A 19,962-nucleotide genomic window follows, 5' to 3' on the forward strand; every position below is an offset into this window, starting at 1 on the left:
TCCGTGGGGCGGTGGGGACTGACAAAGGAGCTACTGCGTTTTGGGGAGGCCCACGGCACCGGGACACGGCCCCTGACTTGCTACGGCACTCGAGGAAATGCTGGATCCAGGGGACGGGCTGGTGACAAAAATCCCGGCCGTGTCACACACACACACACACCGATGTTTATTCCGAGACACCAGTTACAGCTCCAGGGAGCTCACGTTTCGCTCCTGGTTATCAGGCAAAAAGAGGCAAAACATCAGAAAAAAACCTCTCCTTTCATGCCACAACCACCCTTGGGCACTTTGAAAAAAAAAAAAAAAAAGCTTCCGCCTACCCCGGCGACAGCATCCTGCCGAAAAACCGCCGGCCACGCGTGTGTGTGTCCCCTGGGCACACCGGGACCCCCGTGGGGATGCGTCCCGGGTGCGAGCGTCCTGGAGAGCAGCGGGGCAAGGACACAGCTCCCCAGGATGCCGTCGAGGAGGGTGCTGCCGCCGCCGGGGCTGGGGGTGGCAAATTTGCCATCTCGGTGTCCCCAGAGCCACTACGACTCCCGTGGGACAAACCGACCTAATACCTCCCTCTCCGGGGTCCCTCCGGGGACCCCACGCCCTCTGGGCCATCCCCTCGTGAGCGACCGACGAAGTCCCCAGGGGCGACGGCGGCTGTGACGATCGGCAAGAGAAACGCAGAGAAATCATCGACCAAAGCAGTCACTGAGGTAGGAATAAACTACGACTCCCTGAAAGGCAGCGAGAGCTCCGGCTCCGAGAGGCAGGGGGATCACCCCACGAGGCTCCGCTCCTCCTCCTCCTCCTCCTCCTCCTCGGAGGGGCCCCGGGGATGCAGCGAGCACCGAGGGGAAAAAGCTGCCAGAAGCCACGACACGACATGCAAACGGCACCGGTGCAGGAGGCCGCGCCGGGACGGGAGGCGCGCGGAGGCGGCGGCATGCGCGGCGGCGGCCCTAGGGAGCGGGGAGAGGGGCCGAGGCCCGAGACGCAGCAGCGAATGGTTATTGGGAACGGGGGACCCAGCGTTACACCCCGAACCGGGGAGGGGTCTGCAGCGAGGGGCTGCCCCAGGTTGGCTTCGCGGAGGGGACCGGCTGCTCCCCGCGGGGTGAGCCCGGCAGCCAGGCAGGTTCCCAGCTCGACCTGCCTCGCCGTCAGGGAAAACCATCGGCATCCCCTGCCCCAAAACACCAAACCTCGGTGACTAGCGGGACAGAGAGGGGTTGCACGGCAGCGGGGAAATTCAAAGTACAAAGCAAAGCAGTCCGGTCTCCAAAGACAGCCTAAGGCAGGCGATGGAAAACAGCCGGAGCGGGATGAAGCTTGGAAAATCCCTCCTGGAAAGGAAACCGCTCGAGACAAGGGGTTGCAAGGGTTGCGGTAACGCTGCAAGGGGTTAGCGTAGGAGCCTGGCGAGGAAAGCGGGCGCTCGCTGGCGTCCCTCAGCCAGGATTTCACAGCCGAGGTGGTGACTTCTGCCCGCACTCGAGCTCCCCAGACGGCAAAGAGACGGCTCAGCGCCGCCGGCGCCCCACGGCACAGCCCGTCCTAAACAACTCGGAAAGCAAAGCTCTTTCGGGGGGACGGCAGCTCCGTCCCCACGGTGCTCGGCTCCCGGTCCGTCGCACGCCACGCGGGGGGATGCCCTGCTCCCACCGGGAGCGGCGTGGGAGTTCTGGAGTCCGATAAGAAACGGCGGCCATCCCCGCTGGGGTTTTTGGGGGGACACAAGGATCCCTGCCGTCAGGGTCGGTCCATCACGCTCTGGCCAGTCTGGGATGGGTGGCAGTCGGGACGTGGCTAGCAAGGCCTAGCAACGGGCCATCCCGGGGGGGGGGGTCCCAAGTCAATAGAAGTGTTTCCGGCTCTGCTCCTGCCACTTGTTGTAGACGATGACTCCAATGACAATGGCAAAAACGATGGCAACGAGGGAGAAGAAGACGATTAAGAAGAGAGCCAAGCCGCTCATGGGCTCCAGCGGCGCCTCCACTGCATGATAGAGAAGGAAAAAAAAGCCCGTGAGCCCCCAGAGAGCCCAGCGCCCCGAAACCCAGCTGAGATTTGCCTGCACTGGGGGATTTTAACCACCCCACACCGACACCGGCAACCCCACGCACACCCTGCCAGGCTCGCACCGCCCCAGGGTTTGGCTTCCCAAAGCTTTCGGGCCCAGCTCATTGTAAGGGCTAGAGCCGCGAGACGTCAGGGCACGCAAGGGGCTCGTGGACACGTCTGCGGTGGGATTTCTAGAGGGGAGATGACACCATCGAGGTTCAAACCTCCGTGAGCGTCCAGTGGACCAGCACAACCCATTTTGGTCACGGCAAAAGCAAAGCGGAGCGGACACGCTTAGCCCGGCAGGCCGGGGTCCTCCAGGAGGGAAGCGCTTCTCCGAGGGCGAGCATCGCTGCTCGCTACGCCCACGCCAAACGGAGACAGGCCGTGACACCGGTTGTGTCACACAGCGGGCGAGAACAACCGTCGGTGGGAGCAACGGGGCGCGGACCTCCCAATTCCAGCCGCAGCTCGGCCGGTTTGCTGGCGAGATGATGCGGTTTCTGCTCCGCAAGCACCACAGCTGCGGGTCCCCCCGAAATCCCTGCCGGTCCCACCTTCCTCTGCGTGAGGCTGGTGGCTTCTACTCACTTCCCGGCAGCTTCAGGTTGTCCACGACCGGCAGATACACCTCTCTGTCCCGCTTCTCCTCCTCCGGCGTCCGCTCCACCGTCAGCTGGTAAAGCTTCAGCGAAATGATGTCGTGGTTGTCTGGAAGCAGAGCAGAAACACGTCCCGAGGCGTCACCGACAAATATGGCTCCGGCCAGGGGATTTGAGTGCCACAGGCAGCACCGTGGGATGTTATTGCTTGGGGCAAAGGCACTGGTTCTTCCCTCCCAAGGGGGGAAAAAAAAACAACTCACCTCCGCGGGGCAGGGTCTACGCTGGGCTGAGAGCTACGCCCCAGCGCAGGGCCCTCTGCCAACAGGAACCTTTAAGCTACTTAAACTGAAAAACAACAGCCCAGACCGGGAGATCATCTGACTCAAAACCGCTCGGCCACCCAAAAGGAATGCGTTAGCATCAGCCTCACGTGGCCCTACTTCCTTTGCTTGCGATGGCGGAGTTATTAGTGGGACAAGGCGAGCGCTCCACGCCAGCCTGCCAGCTCCCCGGGCACTGGGCAGAGATCTGAGAGAGAAAAGGAACTTTTGTTGGAGCCAACAATGGGCCCAGACACCGGCCATCAATGCACTTTTGTAGAGGCATAACTCAAATCGGGCTTAAAACCTGCCAAAAGAGGCACAGCGGCATAACGTCAGGCCTCACGGCACCTCGACCAGCGCCGGGAGAGAAGTATTAAGCTGAGGAGGGCTTTAGCTCTCTCCAAAACTCGATTTACATCGGCCCACGTTGCACCACCGTTTCCAGGCGCGCCTGGCTGGTCCCTCCCTCAATAACAGGCGGGCAATAGCTCTCGGGCTATGAAATCCAAAGCGAAATACACCCAGGCGTGCCCCAGAGACAGGCAGAGAGCAGGAGCAAGCATCGTGGCTTGGCTGTAACGCCTGGGGCGTTTGCAGCGACGGCAGTTCTTTCCAGCGCCGCCCTCGGGGCTAACCCAGGCACCACGGGTTGCGACAGGAGAGTACAGGAGATTTTTTTTTTTTTTTTTTTCCAGTGCTCATCCTGTTTTTACTCCCAAGGCGCATGTTTTGGAGACGGACCCTCCGGCTGAGCCGGTATAGCTGCTTCGCCGCCGTGTTGTTAAGAGAGGCTGGCCGAGGTCAGGCCGCAGCCCTGCGGGGAGCTCAAGGAAAGCGGGAAGCGCTGCTGAGACAAAGCACTTTGGGGAGTGACGTGCCCAGGCTGGGCTTTTGGCTCCTCAGGAGTCGCTGCAAGATAAAAAACAAGGCTCCCGCCCACAGCTCAAGGGTGTTTAAAGCAGGGAAAGGTCCTCACGTGCTTCTGTAAGCCCCAGCAGGTACCGAGCTGCACCTCCAGACACCCAAAGCTGCGCAGAAGCTGCCAGAGCTGCTTGGGAACAAGGCTGGGGACCCTGGGGCAGTACCTGACAGGTCTCCAGTGACAGAAGAGGTCCCAAAGTAGTACCCACGGGGCAAGCGCACGCCCGGCACGTCGATGCAGTCTCGCCACTCGTGCTTACCGTCGATATCGATCAACACCTGAGAAAGAAGCAGCTCCCTTAGCCACGCCGTGGCCCCGCTGCCCGCTCTGCCCCGGCAGGCAGCACTCACCGTCAGTCTCCTCTTCACGTAGCGGATCACCAGGAAGGTGTCGTGGTTGAGGTTGCGCACCATGGCCGTGCAGCCCCCCAGCTCCGTTGGTCTCCCGTCCCGGTCGTGGTCGTAGGTGAGAGAGCCGTTGTTCACCATGGCCGAGATGTAGGGGAAGACGCGCTGTGAGGGGGGCGAGGCTGGGGGTGAGTTTCTGCTCTCGCCCCGCCGGCCGCGGCTCGGCTCTACCGGCTGCCCGCGCATCCCGGCACACCTCTGCGGTCAAGAGCTGCGACAGCCCTACGGACCCCAAACTCCTTCAACCCCCAAGAATCCATCTCAAAAAGACAACAGCACGATCCCACTTCATCCCCCCCAGCCTTCCTCGGGCTCAGCCTCAGCTCCCAGACGTCCAGGATGGAGGACAGCCAGTTTCCATGCAGTCTCCGGGCTCACACAGGGATTTCTGGGCTCACAGAGGGATTTCTGGGCTCACAGAGGGATTTCTGGGCTCACAGAGGGATTTCTGGGCTCACAGAGGGATTTCCTCGACTGCGAGCCAAAGTGAAACCCGACAGCTTGGGAACGGGTAGGTCAGCAAGAGCAAGTACCTGATTTCCCGGGCTGTACCTCCTCTTCTGAGCCTGCCAGTCCAGGGTTATCGCAAAGCAAGAAAGAGCACAGAAGCAAGAGGGTCACGGACCAGAGTTTAGTATTAACCTGCAACCTGGAAACTTCCTCCCAAGGGAGCTCAGCACGTTATCGGCTTAGCGGAGGCTAAAGCAGAGAGGGGTTCAGGTGTTAGGTGCTGAATCCTGGGACACACAGCTAGGAAACAGTGCCGGGGGCGAAAGCCACGTCAAGCGTTGCCACGTACAGCGTTTCTCCTCCTTGTTGCGCAGCAGCTCACTCGCACAAAAGCCAGCTCCCGACGGGGGGACACATCGGCCACAACCGCTCCCCAGGGACCCACAACTAACCCGTCCCTCTTCCCTCGAGAATAAAACACTTCTTTTTGTCCTTTTAAAGGCGAGAGAAAGCAGCTGCGAAGCAACACGCCATTATGGCAACTGGCCGATGGGTATTTCTCCATCTCTTCCCTTCCTCGGTGCTTGACCGGAGAAGGGCAGCCCCCTCCGGTTGCAGACCGGAGACCCAGACACCCACGTTCCACTGATTATTGCTTTTAAGTAAGACCTGTCGTGCATCCCTTTACCCCACAAAAGCAAAGCTGCCGCCCTGCAAATCACCAGGATCCATCCAACACCACGCTAATCCCCGAGCGCTGCCAGTAACGCGGCGCCAGGCAGCTCGGAAAGGCTTTTACGAGCACAAAGTCCACCCGCCCCTGCGCCAGAGCTGGCTGCTTTGGGTGTTTGAACAAAAGCCGGTAGTTACTCAACGTTTGCTCGGCAGCTCCGAGGTCAGGGCACATCCCAACTGTGCCCTTTTGTCTCTCTCCCCGGGATGAAGGGAGTCCTGCGGGGCAGCGGGGTTAGCACCAAGGTCTCGGGGTAAAATAGCATCTATTTTTTAGGGGAAGCTAGAATTAAGAAAGGGTCCAGCTTTGGTTTTGGAGTGATGAAGTGTATTCCAGCATCAGGGTAGGAAGGGCCCGGTTTTAACTGCCTCTGCGTTCCCTTCTCCACAGGAATGGATGCCAATAAACCCCAAACAAAGAACAGACGCATCAGGAACACAAAGGTCTTTAGACAGGCATCTTTCAAAGAGGCAGAGCACAGTCACGCTGCATCCCTGAGAGCAGGGAAAGCCTCCTGCCGACTAGCTGCCCTGAAACAGCCCCATCGTGCAGGCAGGCCTGGGCTGGCAGCTCGAGTACCGCTCTACTCGAGGTCTACAAAGACCATGCTCTTGGGACAGCTTCACCTCAAGCACTGCTTGCCGACAGCCTCCAGAAAGCACAGGAGCTCGCAAGGCAGAGGTGGTGTCATCAGCTAGTTTCCTCCCGCCCTGAAAGCTTTTCCTCTGGGTAAAGCTGACCGCAAAACTACCCTGCAGCTTTTCACACCTCTGAAGAGCTACTGCCTCGCTAGGAAGAAAAACCAGCTACGCAGGGCATGGCGGGGAAAGGCAGCGGAGAGGAAGCAGAGTAATATCTGGTCTCTGATTTAAGAGCTCACCACAGATCGCACCGTGCTGATGAAGAGCTGCATTCGCAGCGACGCAAGCCATAACCTCGGTGCTGCCCGTGCCACGCTCTGCAGGCAGCTGGCAAGCAGCACGATCCCGTTCCTAGCTCACCTCCTGCTGCTTCTCCTCGTTTGGGTAGGTGTCCACGAACACTCCCAGGCCCAGAAAGTTATCCTTGCTTCCAAAGACCGGTCCTAGAAGGAAGGAGAGGCTCCGAATAAGGGTGGCGAGGCCAGGCAAGCATTGCAAAGGGTTTGTTACCCATCCCTTCATGCTGTTCTGTGTATCAGGTAACGAGGCAGGCGCTCTCCAGACTACACGGGGGCAGATTTAGCCTCAAGTCACGTAACTCTGCGTTAAAACCCACGTGCAAGTCGAGTTGGGAGGACGTACGGGGTCAGGGCACGCAAAGGCTTGTTAACATCGCTGTGGGAGGGAGACCCAGGTCAGACACTGCGATGGGAGATCAGTGGGGAGCGATCTTTTGTCCCCAGCTTCCATCTGCCTCTGTAGGACGGAGCTGCGTCACCTCTGCAAAGGCCAGAGACGGAGCTGAGCACTACAGAGCTCCACGCAGCCTTGAGCGGTTAATCAAGCACGCAGACCCTCCAGGCAGCGAAGTCAGAGGGCAAGATTAAATCCCCTAGCGTTTGCTGGTCAAGGATCGAGCTTCCTCCGCAGCCTTTTTTAAGGAGCTGACTCCCAGCGCAGGAGGCCCCACACTTCCCGTTACACCACCCATCTCAAGATCAGAGCAAAACAATCCCGAAGCCGTCTACCCCCGAGCTGACTCCAGCGCCCCAGGGCTCCCGAAAACCCCCAACCCAGGCTGCCGAGGCTCAGAGGCAGCCTCGTGCACAGTCGTTACTCCCCCTTTGCCTGCCAGGGCGAAAGAAAAACAGCCCTAAGGCCCCAAAATACTGCAATTCCCCAGAGGACACCGTGATTTCCCCGAATGAGCCTACGGAGCAGGGGGAAGGCGTCCTCGAAGGTGGCACGTGGAGCTCAACACCTTCCCCTCGAGGCACGGCCTCCACCTCGGCAGCTACCGCCAGCGCTTTACCTGGCTGCATGCGATCTTTGGTGTACCAGATAGCAAAGCCGTCTCCGTTCAGGTTTTTCTTGCCTTGCCCGTGGATTTTAAAATGCACCTGCATCTCCCAGTCTCGGAGGTAACACGGCTGCAAGAGAAGGCGTGAGGATGTGAAATGAGGGCGTCCCTCGTGCCAGCGCCCGCCGCTTCCCTGCCCGTGAGGGTCAGGGGCCAGCGGGGACGGAGCACCGCAGCCGGCCGCGCCGTCCCCTGCCCTTCGCAACAGCCGGCAGCTCCACGCGCTGCCAAACCGGAGAGCGTGCCGCCGCTCCCCACGCCAAGAGACCGCGCTGTCCTATATTTTGGATGCGAGCAAGAATAATTAATACCAAGGGACATCATTAAGCCAAGGGAATTGGTCGTTACCCAAGGTTATAAAAAGCCAAGGAACCAATTCTGATCTCAAGCTATTCTGAGGCAACAGCAACTCCAACAAAATCAATAACTCACACCCGGGAAAAAGAGAGCAGAAAGAGCCCGAGGAGCAACTCCAGCTTCTTAATTGTTGATGAGCCAATTATTTCTTGAGGTACCAACAAATTCCCTGCGCTAACGGGCGCATAACACGATGAGCTTGTAACAGATTCGCTCACATAATGTTGTGAAGCCAGCCGGTGGCTTCACTCAGAAGCCACGTTTCGTGGGAGCCATAAACCCGAGGGGAAAAAAAAAAAACCTCCCTCAATACTTTATAACAATAAAAGTTGAGCACAACGGATTACTTCTGGTCTCGTAGGGCATTTTCCAAGCTACTGCGGAGCGGTGGGGCACAAAAACCCCACCGATGTCAACCCCAAATTGAAATTCAATGGGAATTATCACGGTATTAAAGGGAGCCTTGCTGCCTGACGGGCAATAGGATTGCGGGGGCAGAGAAACACCGTAACGGAGCGCAGCGCTGGCACACCGCGTCCAGCTGCCGCTTTACCGGCCCTGCTCCGACACGTGGGCACGGCAAAGGGGGCAGTGGGCACGCTCTGGCCATGGCGGTCCCCAGAGAGACCCCAAGCCGGTCAGCACAGGCACCCCAAATTCACACGGGGGTGGGGGGGGGGTGGGGGGACGGGGACGGGACACTCAGCCCTTGCAGGAATCGCCACGGCAAAGGCTAGAAGCTGAAGTGCTGCTGGTACCCCCAGCCCAAAGCCCCCCACCCCGAGCCCCCAAAACCACCCCAGCTCCAACCCCCATGGCCCTCCCCTGCCCCACACAACACCCCCAGCTTCCCTCCACCCTCTCCCTATGGCCTCCATAGCCCACCCCAATTCCCCCCCCACCCCACCTGGGTCCAGACCCTCAAACCTCCCCAGCCCAAACACCCCCTGTGTCCCCACAACCCCCTAAACCACCCCACGCCCCACTCCTCGTACACCCCCACACCCCCTTATTTGGCCCAGACCTGCCCAGCCCCCCCGACACCCCCTCCCCAGCTCAACCCCCCCTCCCCCAGGACCCCAGCACCCCCCCCCCCAGGTTCTGTCCACACACCCGCACCCCAAACCCCCTTACTCAGGACTCCCCCACCCTGCCTCAGTCTCCAACCCCCCCCAAAACCCCCATCCCCCCTCCCCCGGCCCCCAGCCCCCCCATACTCACCCCAAACCCCCAAATCCCACTTCCCCTGCCTCAACCTGGCCTGAACCCACTCCTCCGGGCCCCCACCGCTATCCCACACCCACGGGGGGCACCCCACAGTCCCGACCCAGCCCCCCCCAACCCACCCCCTGCCCCCCCCCGGTCCAGGCCCCCTCCCACCCCGGTGCCCCCGGGCTCACCACTCGGTTCCAGACGGCTCCCTGCTTGCTCTGCACGTCGGGGGTGAGGCGGATGTACTGGGTCATGACCATGGCGTTGCCCAGCAGGTCCCACAGCCCCGAGCTGGCCGAGCCCACGCCTGCGGCACACGCACACGCCCCGTCGGTACCGGCCGCCGGGACCAGGCACCGGGCACGGTCCGCTGCCGCCGCCACCCCACTCACCCTGGTACGGCTTGGAGAGGGAGTGCTCCCGCTTGAGGTGCTCCTCCGTCTGCTCGGCCCGCGGCCCGCCCAACCCCAGCGCCACCACCAGCAGCGCCAGCCCGGCCCGCCACCGGCCCGCCGCCGCCATCTTCCCTCCGCCACCCGCGCCGCGGCCCGCCTCGCCCGCCCATTGGCCGCTCCACCCTGCCGCGCCGCATGTCGGTTGGCCGCGCGGCCTGTCTGTCAACTGAGAGGCGGGGTGCGCGCGGGGGGGGATGGGTAATGTAGTTCCGGCCGCCTTAAAGGGTCCGCGCCGGCACCTGGCGCGCACCGGCTCTACTTCTCCCCCAGCCTGAGCCCTGCCCCCCAGGTCCTAGTGCCCCCAGGTCCTAGTGCCCCCAGGTCCTAGTGCCCCCCTCCTGGTTCTCCCCCTCCGCCCCCGGTCCTAGTGCCCCCTGGCCCCCCACGCATCCGCCTTCCCCAGGGGACACCCCCATCTACCCGACACCCCCACCCAGGTGACGCCCCCATGCACCCCCCACCCCCCTCCAGTCCACCCCCCCTCCTCGCAGCCTCGCCCCACATCCCCTTCCGCTGACACCGCGCTCTACACCCCTACAACCCGTGCGGTCCCCACCCTTTCAGGCCCACGCTGCCATCGCCCCCTTAAGGCGCGCGAGCCGCCAGCGGGTAGGCGGGGGGGGGCGCGGCGTGTGACGTGCTCCCCCGGGGCGGGGGGGGGCGTGGCGCGGCGTGTGACGCGGCCGCGAGCGCGGCGGCCGCGAGACACTAACATGGCGCCGGGCGGCGGGCGGCGGCGCGGAGGCGGGGGGGGCCCCGGCGGGGCCGGGGGGGGCGGCGGCGGCGGGGGGTCCCCGTTATCGTCGTCGTCGTCGTCTCCTCCGTTGCTGCCGCCGCTGCTGCTGCTGCTGGCGCTGCCCGGCGGGGCGGTGCCGTCGGGGGACAGCGTGATCCTGGGCATGCGGCTGGAGGAGAGCACGAAGCCGGCGGCGGGGGCTCCGGCCCGCGGGCCCATCCGTGTCACGGAGGGGAGCGAGGTGCTGCTCCGGCTCTACGGGCTGGGGCTGGGCCCCCGCACCGGCGAACGGGTGGCCTTCGCCGAACTGCGACCCGCCGCCAACGCTTCGGTTCCCAACGGCACCTGCCCCGAGCGCTCCCAGGACCTGCTGGTGCAGCCCGGCCTGGCCGAGGCCCGCGACACCTCGGCCCTGCTGCGGGTCCGCGTCCAGCCCCTGCGCAAGGACGAGCAGGCCAAGACCTACGTCCTCTGCACCCAACGCCGCCCCGGCCAACCCTGGTTGCCCCATCAAGGCCCCGACGGCCGTATCGTGGTGTTGGAGGAGAAGAAGTCGCTGCTGCCCCTTTGGCTGCAGGTGATCCTCATCGCCGGGCTGCTGGTGCTGTCGGGGATGTTCAGCGGGCTCAACCTGGGCCTCATGGCGCTGGATCCCATGGAGCTGCGCATCGTGCAGAACTGCGGCACCGATAAGGAGAAGCGTTACGCCCGTAAGATCGAGCCCATCCGCCGTAAGGGGAACTATTTGCTCTGTTCCCTGCTGCTGGGTAACGTGCTGGTTAACACCACTCTCACCATCCTCCTCGATGACCTCATCGGCTCCGGCATCGGCGCCGTCGTCGCTTCCACCATCGGCATCGTCATCTTCGGGGAGATCGTGCCCCAGGCGCTCTGCTCCCGCCACGGCTTGGCCGTGGGTGCCAACACCATCGTGGTCACCAAGTTCTTCATGCTGGTGACGTTCCCCCTCTCCTACCCCATCAGCAAGCTCCTCGACTGCATCCTGGGCCAGGAGATCGGCACCGTCTACAACCGGGAGAAGCTGGTGGAGATGTTGAAGGTGACGGAACCCTACAACGACCTGGTGAGGGAGGAGCTCAACATGATCCAGGGAGCCCTGGAGCTCCGCACCAAGACGGTGGAGGACGTGATGACCCCGCTGCAGAACTGCTTCATGATCAACAGCGACGCCATCCTGGACTTCAACACCATGTCGGAGATCATGGAGAGCGGCTACACTCGCATCCCCGTCTACGAGGACGAGCGTTCCAACATCATGGACATCCTCTACGTCAAGGACCTGGCTTTTGTCGACCCCGACGACTGCACCCCCCTCAAAACCATCACCAAATTCTACAACCACCCCGTCCACGTCGTCTTCCACGACACCAAGCTGGACGCCATGCTGGAGGAGTTCAAAAAGGGTGAGGGGGCCAGGGGGGTGCCGCTTCCCCGGGGTGCTACTTTCTTCCCCTCGGAGGAGGCCGGCGGATGCCGGAAGCAAAACTCCGGGGAGTTTTGCCCTCTGGGGCTGGAGCTTCCCACGCCGGGGCTGCCTGGGGTCCGCACGGTTCGGGCAGTCGCGATCCGGAGGGGACCGGGTGCCTGGGGACACGGCGCTGCGGTGCTGGGGACGGGCAGCGCGGCACCGAACTGGGGGAAGCCGCTCGGTGCCCGCAACCACCCGGGCTTCCGGGCTTTGGCGTGTAACGGCACCGCGTCCGCGCCGGGGAGGGAGAGCCTCTGCTTTATCGGCGGTGGAGCAACCAGTGCTCAGCGCCAGCCTTGAGAAACACTTTGGGAGTGTTTACTTGTTCCTTGTTTTTAATTATCGGCCCCGGAGGCCCTTGAATAGCTGCTGGAAAATTGCTCGGCTCCCTGCTTTGGACTTGGCTCCCTCCTCTGGGCCCTTCCCTGCCGCGGGGAACGGCGAGCGCCGCTCGGTGCTGGCCCCCGTCCCCGCTCCGCTTCCTGCTCGTGACATCAGGGCACGTAAAACCGAGAGCAACCGGAGGGCCGGGAGGAGGAGCGGGACCCGGGCTCACGGAGGCTGAGCCCACCGGGAGCGGGCAAGGCTGTGTTAGTTCCGAGGTGGGATTTGACCTGCCCGGGGCTTTGCCAGACCAGGCAGGGGACCCTTCTGCCCTCCCCAGCTTCTCGCAGCTCCGGCCGGCGTGGGACCGGCCGCCCGCGTCTGGGCTGGGATAAAATAAAGAGCCCGGCTGCGGAGCAGCTGTGCCGGGTGATGCCAGGCCAACCCTCAGCCGTGCGTGACCCCGTGCTCTCCTCTGGCTCCCGTTACGCTCGCCCGGCGGAGGTTTGGGCGCATCACAAGAGCCGGGCGGTTTGCTGTGTCCTGCCGCCGTCGGGGAACGTTTCGGGGCGGGTCCTGCGGAGATTTAAGGGATCTAATAATTCCTCCCACAGCAAAAGCTCGGCTTGAGCTTGGGCAAGGGTTTGGGAGCTGGTAGGTCCAAGCCCGGCTGATCTCTGAGGCTGAGCTCTGCTCCTGCCTCCCTTTGCGAGCGTGCTTCCCCGGCACCCAAAAATATCGGCACGGGAACAACGCCCCTCGGTCGCGGCTCGGCGTCGCTTGTGGTTGCGGCGACGATGACGGGATCTCATCGTCTTGGAGCTGCCGTGATTAGTGAAAAACCTTCTTGGCAAACCCTTTTCCTTCAGTTCATCTCGTGCCAGTTCAAGAACCGCCGTAGGAGCGTGCGGCCGTGCCGCTCCACCCCGGTTCCAAAAACCAGCAGTAGAGAAGCGGAGTCCTATTGCTGCCGGAGTTGGAGTTATCCCGGCTGCTGGCACCGCCTTTCCCTCCGATGAATCCTTATTAAAGGATTTAAAGCACGCTCATTCCGGTTACAAAGCCGCCCATGTCCTGTATTGTTATTTTTTCATCGCTGCCTCTCTGGGTCAGGAGCGGGTAATTTGGGGGGCCGCTGCCTGGGCTGGTTTTGAGGTCCCTCTCTGAACCCCGTTCCTCGTGGATGCGGCACCGCAGCGAGTCTCTGCCCTCACCCCACTGATCGGGACCTGGATCAGAAGTGGGGGAGACGCGCCCAGCGAAAGGATAAAGAGAGAAAAATCGACCGGCCGCGCTTCTGATCGTCCTAATCGCCTCAGCAGCCGGACCTCTCCCCCCGGTGCCACGGAGGTGTCCCAGGCGCTGGCCTCGGGGTGACAGCTCCCGCAGCGACGTCCGGCGCTCGGCCCGGCGCCTGTTCCTGACCTTCTCCTTCTCTCGGCGCGCAACCGGCGTGAAGCTTTGAGCGGGGAACGACCCCGCAGGGAGCTCCCAGCCTCCCTGCCGAGCTCGGGGTGTTGCTCCCCCTCCTCGTGTAGGGACCGTCGTGGCAAAGGGGGTCCCAGGGTGGTGTGCGAGGTCTGTCACACCCCGCCGGCGATGCCGTGCCGGCCGGCGCCGTGCCCTTTGCTCCGGCGGTTCGGGCTCCTCGTGGCGTGTTGGCTTTGCCACCGGCCGCTCCCCTCCGAGCTCAGCCTCGGCCGCTCGTCCCGGAGAGGAACCTCTGCCTGACTCATCGGGGCCGGCCCCGCAGCCCCGATCCTTTCACCTCTCCCCGCCTCACACACGGTGGGCGAAGGAGCCGCTGCGCCTCACCGAGGAGGTTAGGTGGGTGGGTGAGGGGTTTTCACGGCCCAAGCAACCATTTTAGGGTCTCTCCCCTCCTCTGTGCATCGCCTTTTTGCAGTGGGGTTGCCTGAACCGCGTGGGCTTGGCTGAAGAAGGAGAAAAAGGGGAGCTGCGCTGTGCCCATCCCTAAAATTAGCTTTTCCCTGAGCGACGAGGGGCCTGCGGCCGCCAGCTCTAAAATTAAATAGCAGATAGTGTTGGGGAGGGCAGATTTGTACTGGAGCCGGAGCGGGACGGCAAGCAGGACACCTTGCTGCTGGCCTGGGGGTGAACGTGGTGCTTGAGGAGGTGGAAGTGCTTTTATTTTGGGCTGCGCTGAGGTCAGGGAGGGAACGTTGCCTTCCTCCGTGCCTCAGTTTCCCCAGGCTAAGGATACCGGTCCTGCGGGTGCATTGGCCTGGCCTGGGCGCGCTGCAGTTTTCCACGCGGCCGCTCGGCTCCTCTCCCCGGAGCAGAGATGGATGTTCCTCCTCCAAGGAGTTTTTCCTGGTGGCTTGGCCTGATTTTGGGATGAAGCAGGAGAAACATTGGTTCACGGAGAGGCTCCACGGGCGCCTGGCAGGTGGAGCAGGAGCAATGCCAGCTTCATCGCGAGCCGGCGATTCAGATTTAGCTAGAATAAGGCAAACTGCGTCCTGCCTGCGCGGGGTGAGGCCGGCGGAGCGAGGAGAGTTGTTAATTCGGGGCTGAGGAGGTCTGCCTTGCCGGCAAGGACCTGCCTGCTCGTGGCCAGGGCCGGCTGGGCAGCGGCTGCCTGCCCTTGGCTCTCTTCCCCCGGATGTTTTGGCTCCGGGATCGGGTGGCCGCTGCGGTACCAGGTGTCTGGAGCGTTTCCTCCGGGATGGGACAGCCCCGGGTCAGCTTGGCAGAGCCGCTGAGGAAATTCGGAGAGGTCGGGGCCACTGGAAGAAACCCAATTCATGGCTGCATCGTTCTCCCCCGTGCCGGGGTGACCTCAGCCCTCGGGCGCTCACCCAGCACCGCCGGGACCGTGCCATGCTCCGGTGAGATGGCATGGGCTCCTCGGGGGACACGTCCCATCTCCTGTGACCCCCTGGCTAAGCCCACGCCCCACGGCGGCACGGAGGTGCTTTGGGCCTTGCGGGCGCCGCTGTCACGGGCTTAATTACTATCATTACACTGGGAATTAGTGCCCAGCCCAGGAGCTCATCTAGATTTTAACTGGTTTATTGTTTCCTGTCCGGAAGGGTGGTGGGTGGCTGGTCCCAGTGACATCTCTGGGTGCTGGGACCCAGCGGTGGGGCTAGGGGTGCCCCGGGGGTGGTCTCGCTTCCAACATCCGTGTGTCCGTCCGCAGGGAAGTCCCACCTGGCCATCGTGCAGAAGGTGAACAACGAGGGCGAGGGAGACCCCTTCTACGAGGTGCTGGGGCTGGTGACGCTGGAGGACGTCATCGAGGAGATCATCAAGTCGGAGATCCTGGACGAGTCGGATACGTACAGTAGGTTTTGGGCTCGGCCCCTCTCCCCGCCTCGTCGCGTGCCGGGGTCCCGCTTGCCCCCCCTGACTCCCTGCTCCCCACAGCCGACAACCGCAGCAAGAAGCGGGTGGGCAACCAGAAGAACAAGCGGGACTTCTCGGCCTTCAAGGACCCCGTCAACGAGCTGAAGGTGAAGGTCTCCCCCCAGCTGCTGCTGGCCGCTCACCGCTTCCTCTCCACGGGTGAGTTTTTTTGGGGGGGGGGGGGGAAGCCCCCTGCAGCTCAGGGCACCCCTCGGCTCAGTCCGGCTGCAGAGTGCCGGCTCCGCCGGCTCCCCGGCACTGACCCGGTTGGGCTCAGCGCGCTGCCGCCTCCGACAGCCACGTGGGCTCCGTTCCCGTCCCCCCGCCCAGGAAGAGTCGCTCCGACCATCTTGTTCGGAAATTATGGGGCGCTTGCGTCTTGTCCCACTCTCCTCCCCTCTGTCCCTGCTAAAATGAGAAGGGACGGGGCTCAGGGACGCCAGCCCTGCCTCTGGGGCTCGGCAGGTTCCTGTCCCTCCAGGATGGAGGGACGTTCCCCAGCTGGCACGTGTCCCCCCAAGGCTGGGGACCTGGAGCTGGTGTTGGGGCCAGACTCGTGGGATTCTGCCCCGGGGAGGTGTCGATGGGGCCCAGCCTGATCCAGGGAACCACCCCGAGGGACAGGGGGCACCCACCTTCCTCTGGAGGGCTGGGAGAGGGACAAGGACTGCGGCTCTGACCCCCCTTCCCCTCTCGCTCTTAAGAGGTGACGCTCTTCACCCCCAACTTCATCTCGGAGAAGATCCTGCTGCGGCTCCTCAAATACTCCGACGTCATCCAGGAGCTGAAGTTCGACGAGGAGAACAAGAAATCCCCACGCCATTTCCTCTACTGCAAGAACAAGGCCGCCGACTACTTCATCCTCATCCTGCAGGTACCCGGCTGCGGGGTGGCGTTGCCAGCCACGCGTGTGGGGTCCCTTGGGTGAACCGTCACCCCGGGAGGGCTGTGATGGGGGGGGGGGGTGTCTCATCCAGCCCAGCGCCGCGGGACGTGCTTTACATGCCTTCTCTCCCTCGCAGGGCAAGGTGGAGGTGGAGGCCGGGAAGGAATGCATGAAGTTTGAAGCGGGAGCTTTCTCCTATTACGGGGTGATGGCCCTCAGCCCCTCTCCCATAGGCGGTAAGCACCCCCCGATCGCCTGGGTGCCGGTGCCGGCAGAGCGCTCCCACCCTGATTTAGAGCTGCTAGCGGGAATAGGAGATGCTGGAGGCTCCCAGCCCTCGCCAGTGCCCCCCGAGCCGTGCCGCGTGGCCAGCACCTCGCCTGGCCCTTGTCCTCAGGGACCCGCACCCCCAGTGTGTCTGGCAGCGGGCGGAGGGTCCGTGCCCGAGCCGGAGGCTGAAAACCCGCTGCCCCGATTTCGGGCTGCCCTCCCGTCGCCGCTGCCAGGCTCTGCGAGCGGCCGGACACCGACCCCGGTGGTTCGGCTTGGCATCGTGGGGTCACCGGCGCCCATCCGCGGGCACCGCGAGGGGCAGAGGTACCCGCAGCCACCCTCTCCCGTGCCCAGAGGCTTCTCTTGACCTTGTCCTCTGCGTGTGTGTTGTGTTGTCCGTCTCTCTGCCCTAGCCCTCCCAGCCCAGCCCCGGCGCCTATCCACAAAGCGAGGGTCATTGTTTGCCAGGTTGACAGGTAAACGGTGCGGCTGCATGACGTGCCAAACCCCGCTGTGACCGCATTAACCCGCCGTATTGGGTGTCCCCACCCCATTAATGCAGCACCGGGTATTTTGTCCCCCACGCCGGGCCGGCTACTCGCTGTCTCGGCCGGCTCTGCGTGCCAGGAGGCCACGCTGGTTGCCATCCCGCGTCCGAGTGCCTCTGGAGGAGGAAAGGCAGCTCCTGCCCCGGCGCGGGCTGCGGCGCGGGGCTGGTGCTGGGCAGCACCGCTGCCCGGTGTCACCCGGCCCCGCTCACGGTGGCATTAGGGTCCTGCACGCCCTGTAACTGCCCCGATTTCTCCCGGCTGCCTTCGCTGTGGGTACGGCGGAGGAGCAGGGGGACAGCGCTGGTTTGGCAGCCCGGCGCGGTGGCTGTCCCCGTGCCGGCTGGCTGGTGAGGAGGTGCCACTCTCCCTGCTGCTGCATGCGGTTCCTGTGTCACCCCGGCTTTCCGAGCACGTCACCATGCCCTCCTTGTCCCTGTAACCCCCACCTCGTCCCTAACCCCACGCAGGGTGACTGATCAACCGGTTTGGGGAGTCGCAGCGTCCTTGGGCTGGGACTGTGCCCTGGTCCCCTGTCCCCTGGGCAGCACCTGGGCCTGGGGCAGGGGGACCGGAGCGGCTCCGGACTCCCTGGCCGTGGTCGGTGGCCGTTCGGCAGGCGACGGGCAGGGATCGCATCCCGCGCTGCCTGGCGGGGCTGGGGGAACGGCAGCGCTCGGCCACGGAGGGCGCAGGGCTCCGCTGGGGTGGACGCACGTCCCGTCACTCCCTGTCACCGGTGGGCTCCGTGTCCCCAGAGCCTGCGGGACAGGGCTCTCCCTGCCCGGCACGCGCCGGAGCCAGGGCCAGCGTCACCGGGGACTCGGCACCCCGTAACCAGCAGGCAGAGAGTTGCCAGGCCTCATCCCAGCGCGGCGTAGGACCCTCCCCGGGGTAGGGGCTCCGCGGCCCGGCTAACCCCGTCCTTCCTGTCCCCGCAGAGATCCGCTCCCCGTCCCACGTCAGCAGCCTGAACCGCTCGGCCTCCCTCAGCTACCACGAACGCTCCGACTCCGTCTCCTCCCCCGTCAGCGGCAGCAACAACCAGCTCAACGCCGGCACCGGCGCCCAGTACGTGGCCGACTTCAGCGTCCGCGCCCTCACCGATCTCCAGTTCGTCAAGGTGAGGCGGGTGCCGACGGGGACACCGTCGACGGGGTCCGGCACCGCTCCTCACCGCCTTCCCTTTATTATTTTTTCCCCGGCACAGATCACACGGCAGGAATACCAGAACGGCCTGATGGCTTCCCGCATGGACAGTTGTCCCCAGTCCCCCGACAGCAACGCCCCTAAACCGGACGCCGGTTTACCGGAGAAACCGGAACCCTCCGCCACCGCCGATGAGACCACCAGTCTCCTGAACGAGAGGAACTGCCTGAGCCGCCGGAGCAACCACAGCCCCCTGGAAAACTCCATCTGACCCCGGCCCCGCCGGCACGCGCCGGGAGGGACTTCGCGTCCCCCTTTTAGGGACCCTTTCCCCGGTAGGAAACGCTCGGCGTCTCCTCAGTGGTGCCGCGCTGGGTGCCGCGGTCGCCGGAGAAGGCCGGTTGAGCTGGAGGAGGCGGCGGTGGCACGGTGGGAAATGGAGCCGGGATTTGCTGCTGCTTTCCAGACTGGCTTATTTTTAATTAATTTAAACGGATGGCGGTGGAGACGGCACGACTCTCTGCCGGCCGCCCCGCCGACGGCGCTCGTTCAGCTCAGGGAGCTTCAGGTCTTGTACGCCGCTTCGGGGGGGTGGGGGGGGCTCCGCCACGGCCCCCCGGGACGGGCATCCCGGTCCCTCTCCGGTGTTTTCGGGGCACGACGCTGGACGGGGACGCCTGGGGCGCGGCGTGACGGCAGCGGCGTCTCGTCCTTCTCCCGGTGAACCGGGGCGATGCCGCGACCCTTCTCTGTGCCCGTTCCCCTTTCCCGCTGGCCCGGGGCACCGGGGGATGCGGCGGTGGAGAGCTCGGCGGCAGGCCTGAGGCCGAGGGGATGGGCTCGGCGTGCAAAGCTGGCCGTGACCGCGGCTGAACCCCCCTGCGATCCCGGGAGATCCCCCCCCCTCCCCAGCCCCTCGGCCACCCACCAGCGTCACGAGCGTGCCGAGGACGGCAGGGACGGTGTCTGTGTCCCGTGTCCCCCCCCCCCCCCCGGCAGTTTCGGTGCCTTCCCCCCCACCGCCGCCGAGGCGAGCAGGTTGGGGCGTCTCAGGGTATCCGTGCCGGGGTGACGGGGGGGGGGAATCGGTGAAGAGGGGCGGGGGGGGGGGGGGGTGCGCAGGATCCGGCTTTTCGGGGCGGCACAAAGCTAGTGACCAAAGTTGTACAGGCAGGAGGGGGCCAGCGCTGCGTGTGTGTCCCCCCCCAGCACCGGGGGACCCCCCCGAGCCCCCCGGTGACCTCCTCGGGGCAGGAGGTGGGACCCCCGGTGAGCACCGGCCAGATCCCCCCCGCCCCGGTCCCCGGAGCTTTGTGCCCGGTGGGGGGGAGGGGGAGACACCCCCCCCCCAGAAAAAAGCACAAGTTCCCTGGGTGAACTCTGTAAGTTATTGGGAGAAGGTTAATTATTTTTGTTAATCACATCTCGACGATCAGGTCCTAGGGTCCTTCCGTGGGGAGATACTAGAAATAATAATAATAATTAATAATAATAATAAACCAGGACAAAAAACACCCCTTTTTTTTTTTTTTTTTTTTTAATTAAATCTTCCTCTATGCAAACCCCCCCCCTCCCCCCCCCTCCGGGAATTCGTATTTATTTTTCGCATCAGGTTTCATTTACGTGTTTGGAGAAGGCCGGGCCCGGGGGGTGGGGGTGGGGGGG

General features: G+C 63.7%; 2 protein-coding genes across 6 annotated transcripts; one reads left to right on the plus strand and one right to left on the minus strand.

Annotated features, from left to right (window-relative positions):
• Positions 1 to 147: 147 nt before the first annotated feature.
• Positions 148 to 9,616, minus strand: LMAN2L (lectin, mannose binding 2 like). 4 transcript variants are annotated; one of them, XM_075523471.1, is made up of 9 exons: positions 9,458 to 9,616; positions 9,254 to 9,372; positions 7,449 to 7,566; positions 6,497 to 6,579; positions 4,846 to 4,878; positions 4,256 to 4,417; positions 4,069 to 4,183; positions 2,647 to 2,766; positions 148 to 1,989 (listed from the first exon to the last, which is right to left on the minus strand). In XM_075523471.1, exons 1-9 carry the CDS (start codon positions 9,585 to 9,587, stop codon positions 1,847 to 1,849), a joined length of 1,023 nt encoding a protein of 340 aa, XP_075379586.1. In that variant the 5' UTR covers positions 9,588 to 9,616; the 3' UTR covers positions 148 to 1,846. The 4 variants fall into 4 exon arrangements, 3 of the variants coding, with proteins under 3 accessions (XP_075379586.1, XP_075379588.1, XP_075379589.1); XR_012778676.1 differs by lacking the exon at positions 148 to 1,989 and adding an exon at positions 2,921 to 3,188 and having other exon boundaries at positions 2,642 to 2,766; XM_075523473.1 differs by lacking the exon at positions 4,846 to 4,878.
• A 582-nt stretch (positions 9,617 to 10,198) lies between these two features.
• On the plus strand, positions 10,199 to 19,944 carry CNNM4 (cyclin and CBS domain divalent metal cation transport mediator 4). Of its 2 annotated transcripts, XM_075523424.1 has the most exons (8): positions 10,199 to 11,680; positions 15,236 to 15,379; positions 15,463 to 15,600; positions 16,146 to 16,315; positions 16,464 to 16,563; positions 17,014 to 17,076; positions 18,090 to 18,271; positions 18,359 to 19,944. In XM_075523424.1, exons 1-8 carry the CDS (start codon positions 10,234 to 10,236, stop codon positions 18,566 to 18,568), a joined length of 2,454 nt encoding a protein of 817 aa, XP_075379539.1. In that variant the 5' UTR covers positions 10,199 to 10,233; the 3' UTR covers positions 18,569 to 19,944. The 2 variants fall into 2 exon arrangements, with proteins under 2 accessions (XP_075379539.1, XP_075379540.1); XM_075523425.1 differs by lacking the exon at positions 17,014 to 17,076 and having other exon boundaries at positions 18,359 to 19,942.
• The last annotated feature ends 18 nt before the right edge of the window (positions 19,945 to 19,962 follow it).

Source organism: Mycteria americana, chromosome 23 (assembly GCF_035582795.1).
Source record: "Mycteria americana isolate JAX WOST 10 ecotype Jacksonville Zoo and Gardens chromosome 23, USCA_MyAme_1.0, whole genome shotgun sequence".
NCBI classification, from domain to species: domain Eukaryota; kingdom Metazoa; phylum Chordata; class Aves; order Ciconiiformes; family Ciconiidae; genus Mycteria; species Mycteria americana.

Excerpts from the sequence above, each read along its gene's own strand:
- LMAN2L (XM_075523471.1), bottom strand. The coding sequence starts at position 9,587 with ATGGCGGCGGCGGGCCGGTGGCGGGCCGGGCTGGCGCTGCTGGTGGTG. Across the intron at positions 7,567-9,253 it reads GAGCCGTCTGGAACCGAGTG|CCGTGTTACCTCCGAGACTG; the intron begins GTGAGCCCGGGG and ends CTTCTCTTGCAG. Across the intron at positions 4,184-4,255 it reads ACGTGAAGAGGAGACTGACG|GTGTTGATCGATATCGACGG; the intron begins GTGAGTGCTGCC and ends CTTCTTTCTCAG.
- CNNM4 (XM_075523424.1), top strand. The coding sequence starts at position 10,234 with ATGGCGCCGGGCGGCGGGCGGCGGCGCGGAGGCGGGGGGGGCCCCGGC. Across the intron at positions 11,681-15,235 it reads GCTGGAGGAGTTCAAAAAGG|GGAAGTCCCACCTGGCCATC; the intron begins GTGAGGGGGCCA and ends GTCCGTCCGCAG. Across the intron at positions 17,077-18,089 it reads ATTGTTTGCCAGGTTGACAG|AGATCCGCTCCCCGTCCCAC; the intron begins GTAAACGGTGCG and ends CTGTCCCCGCAG.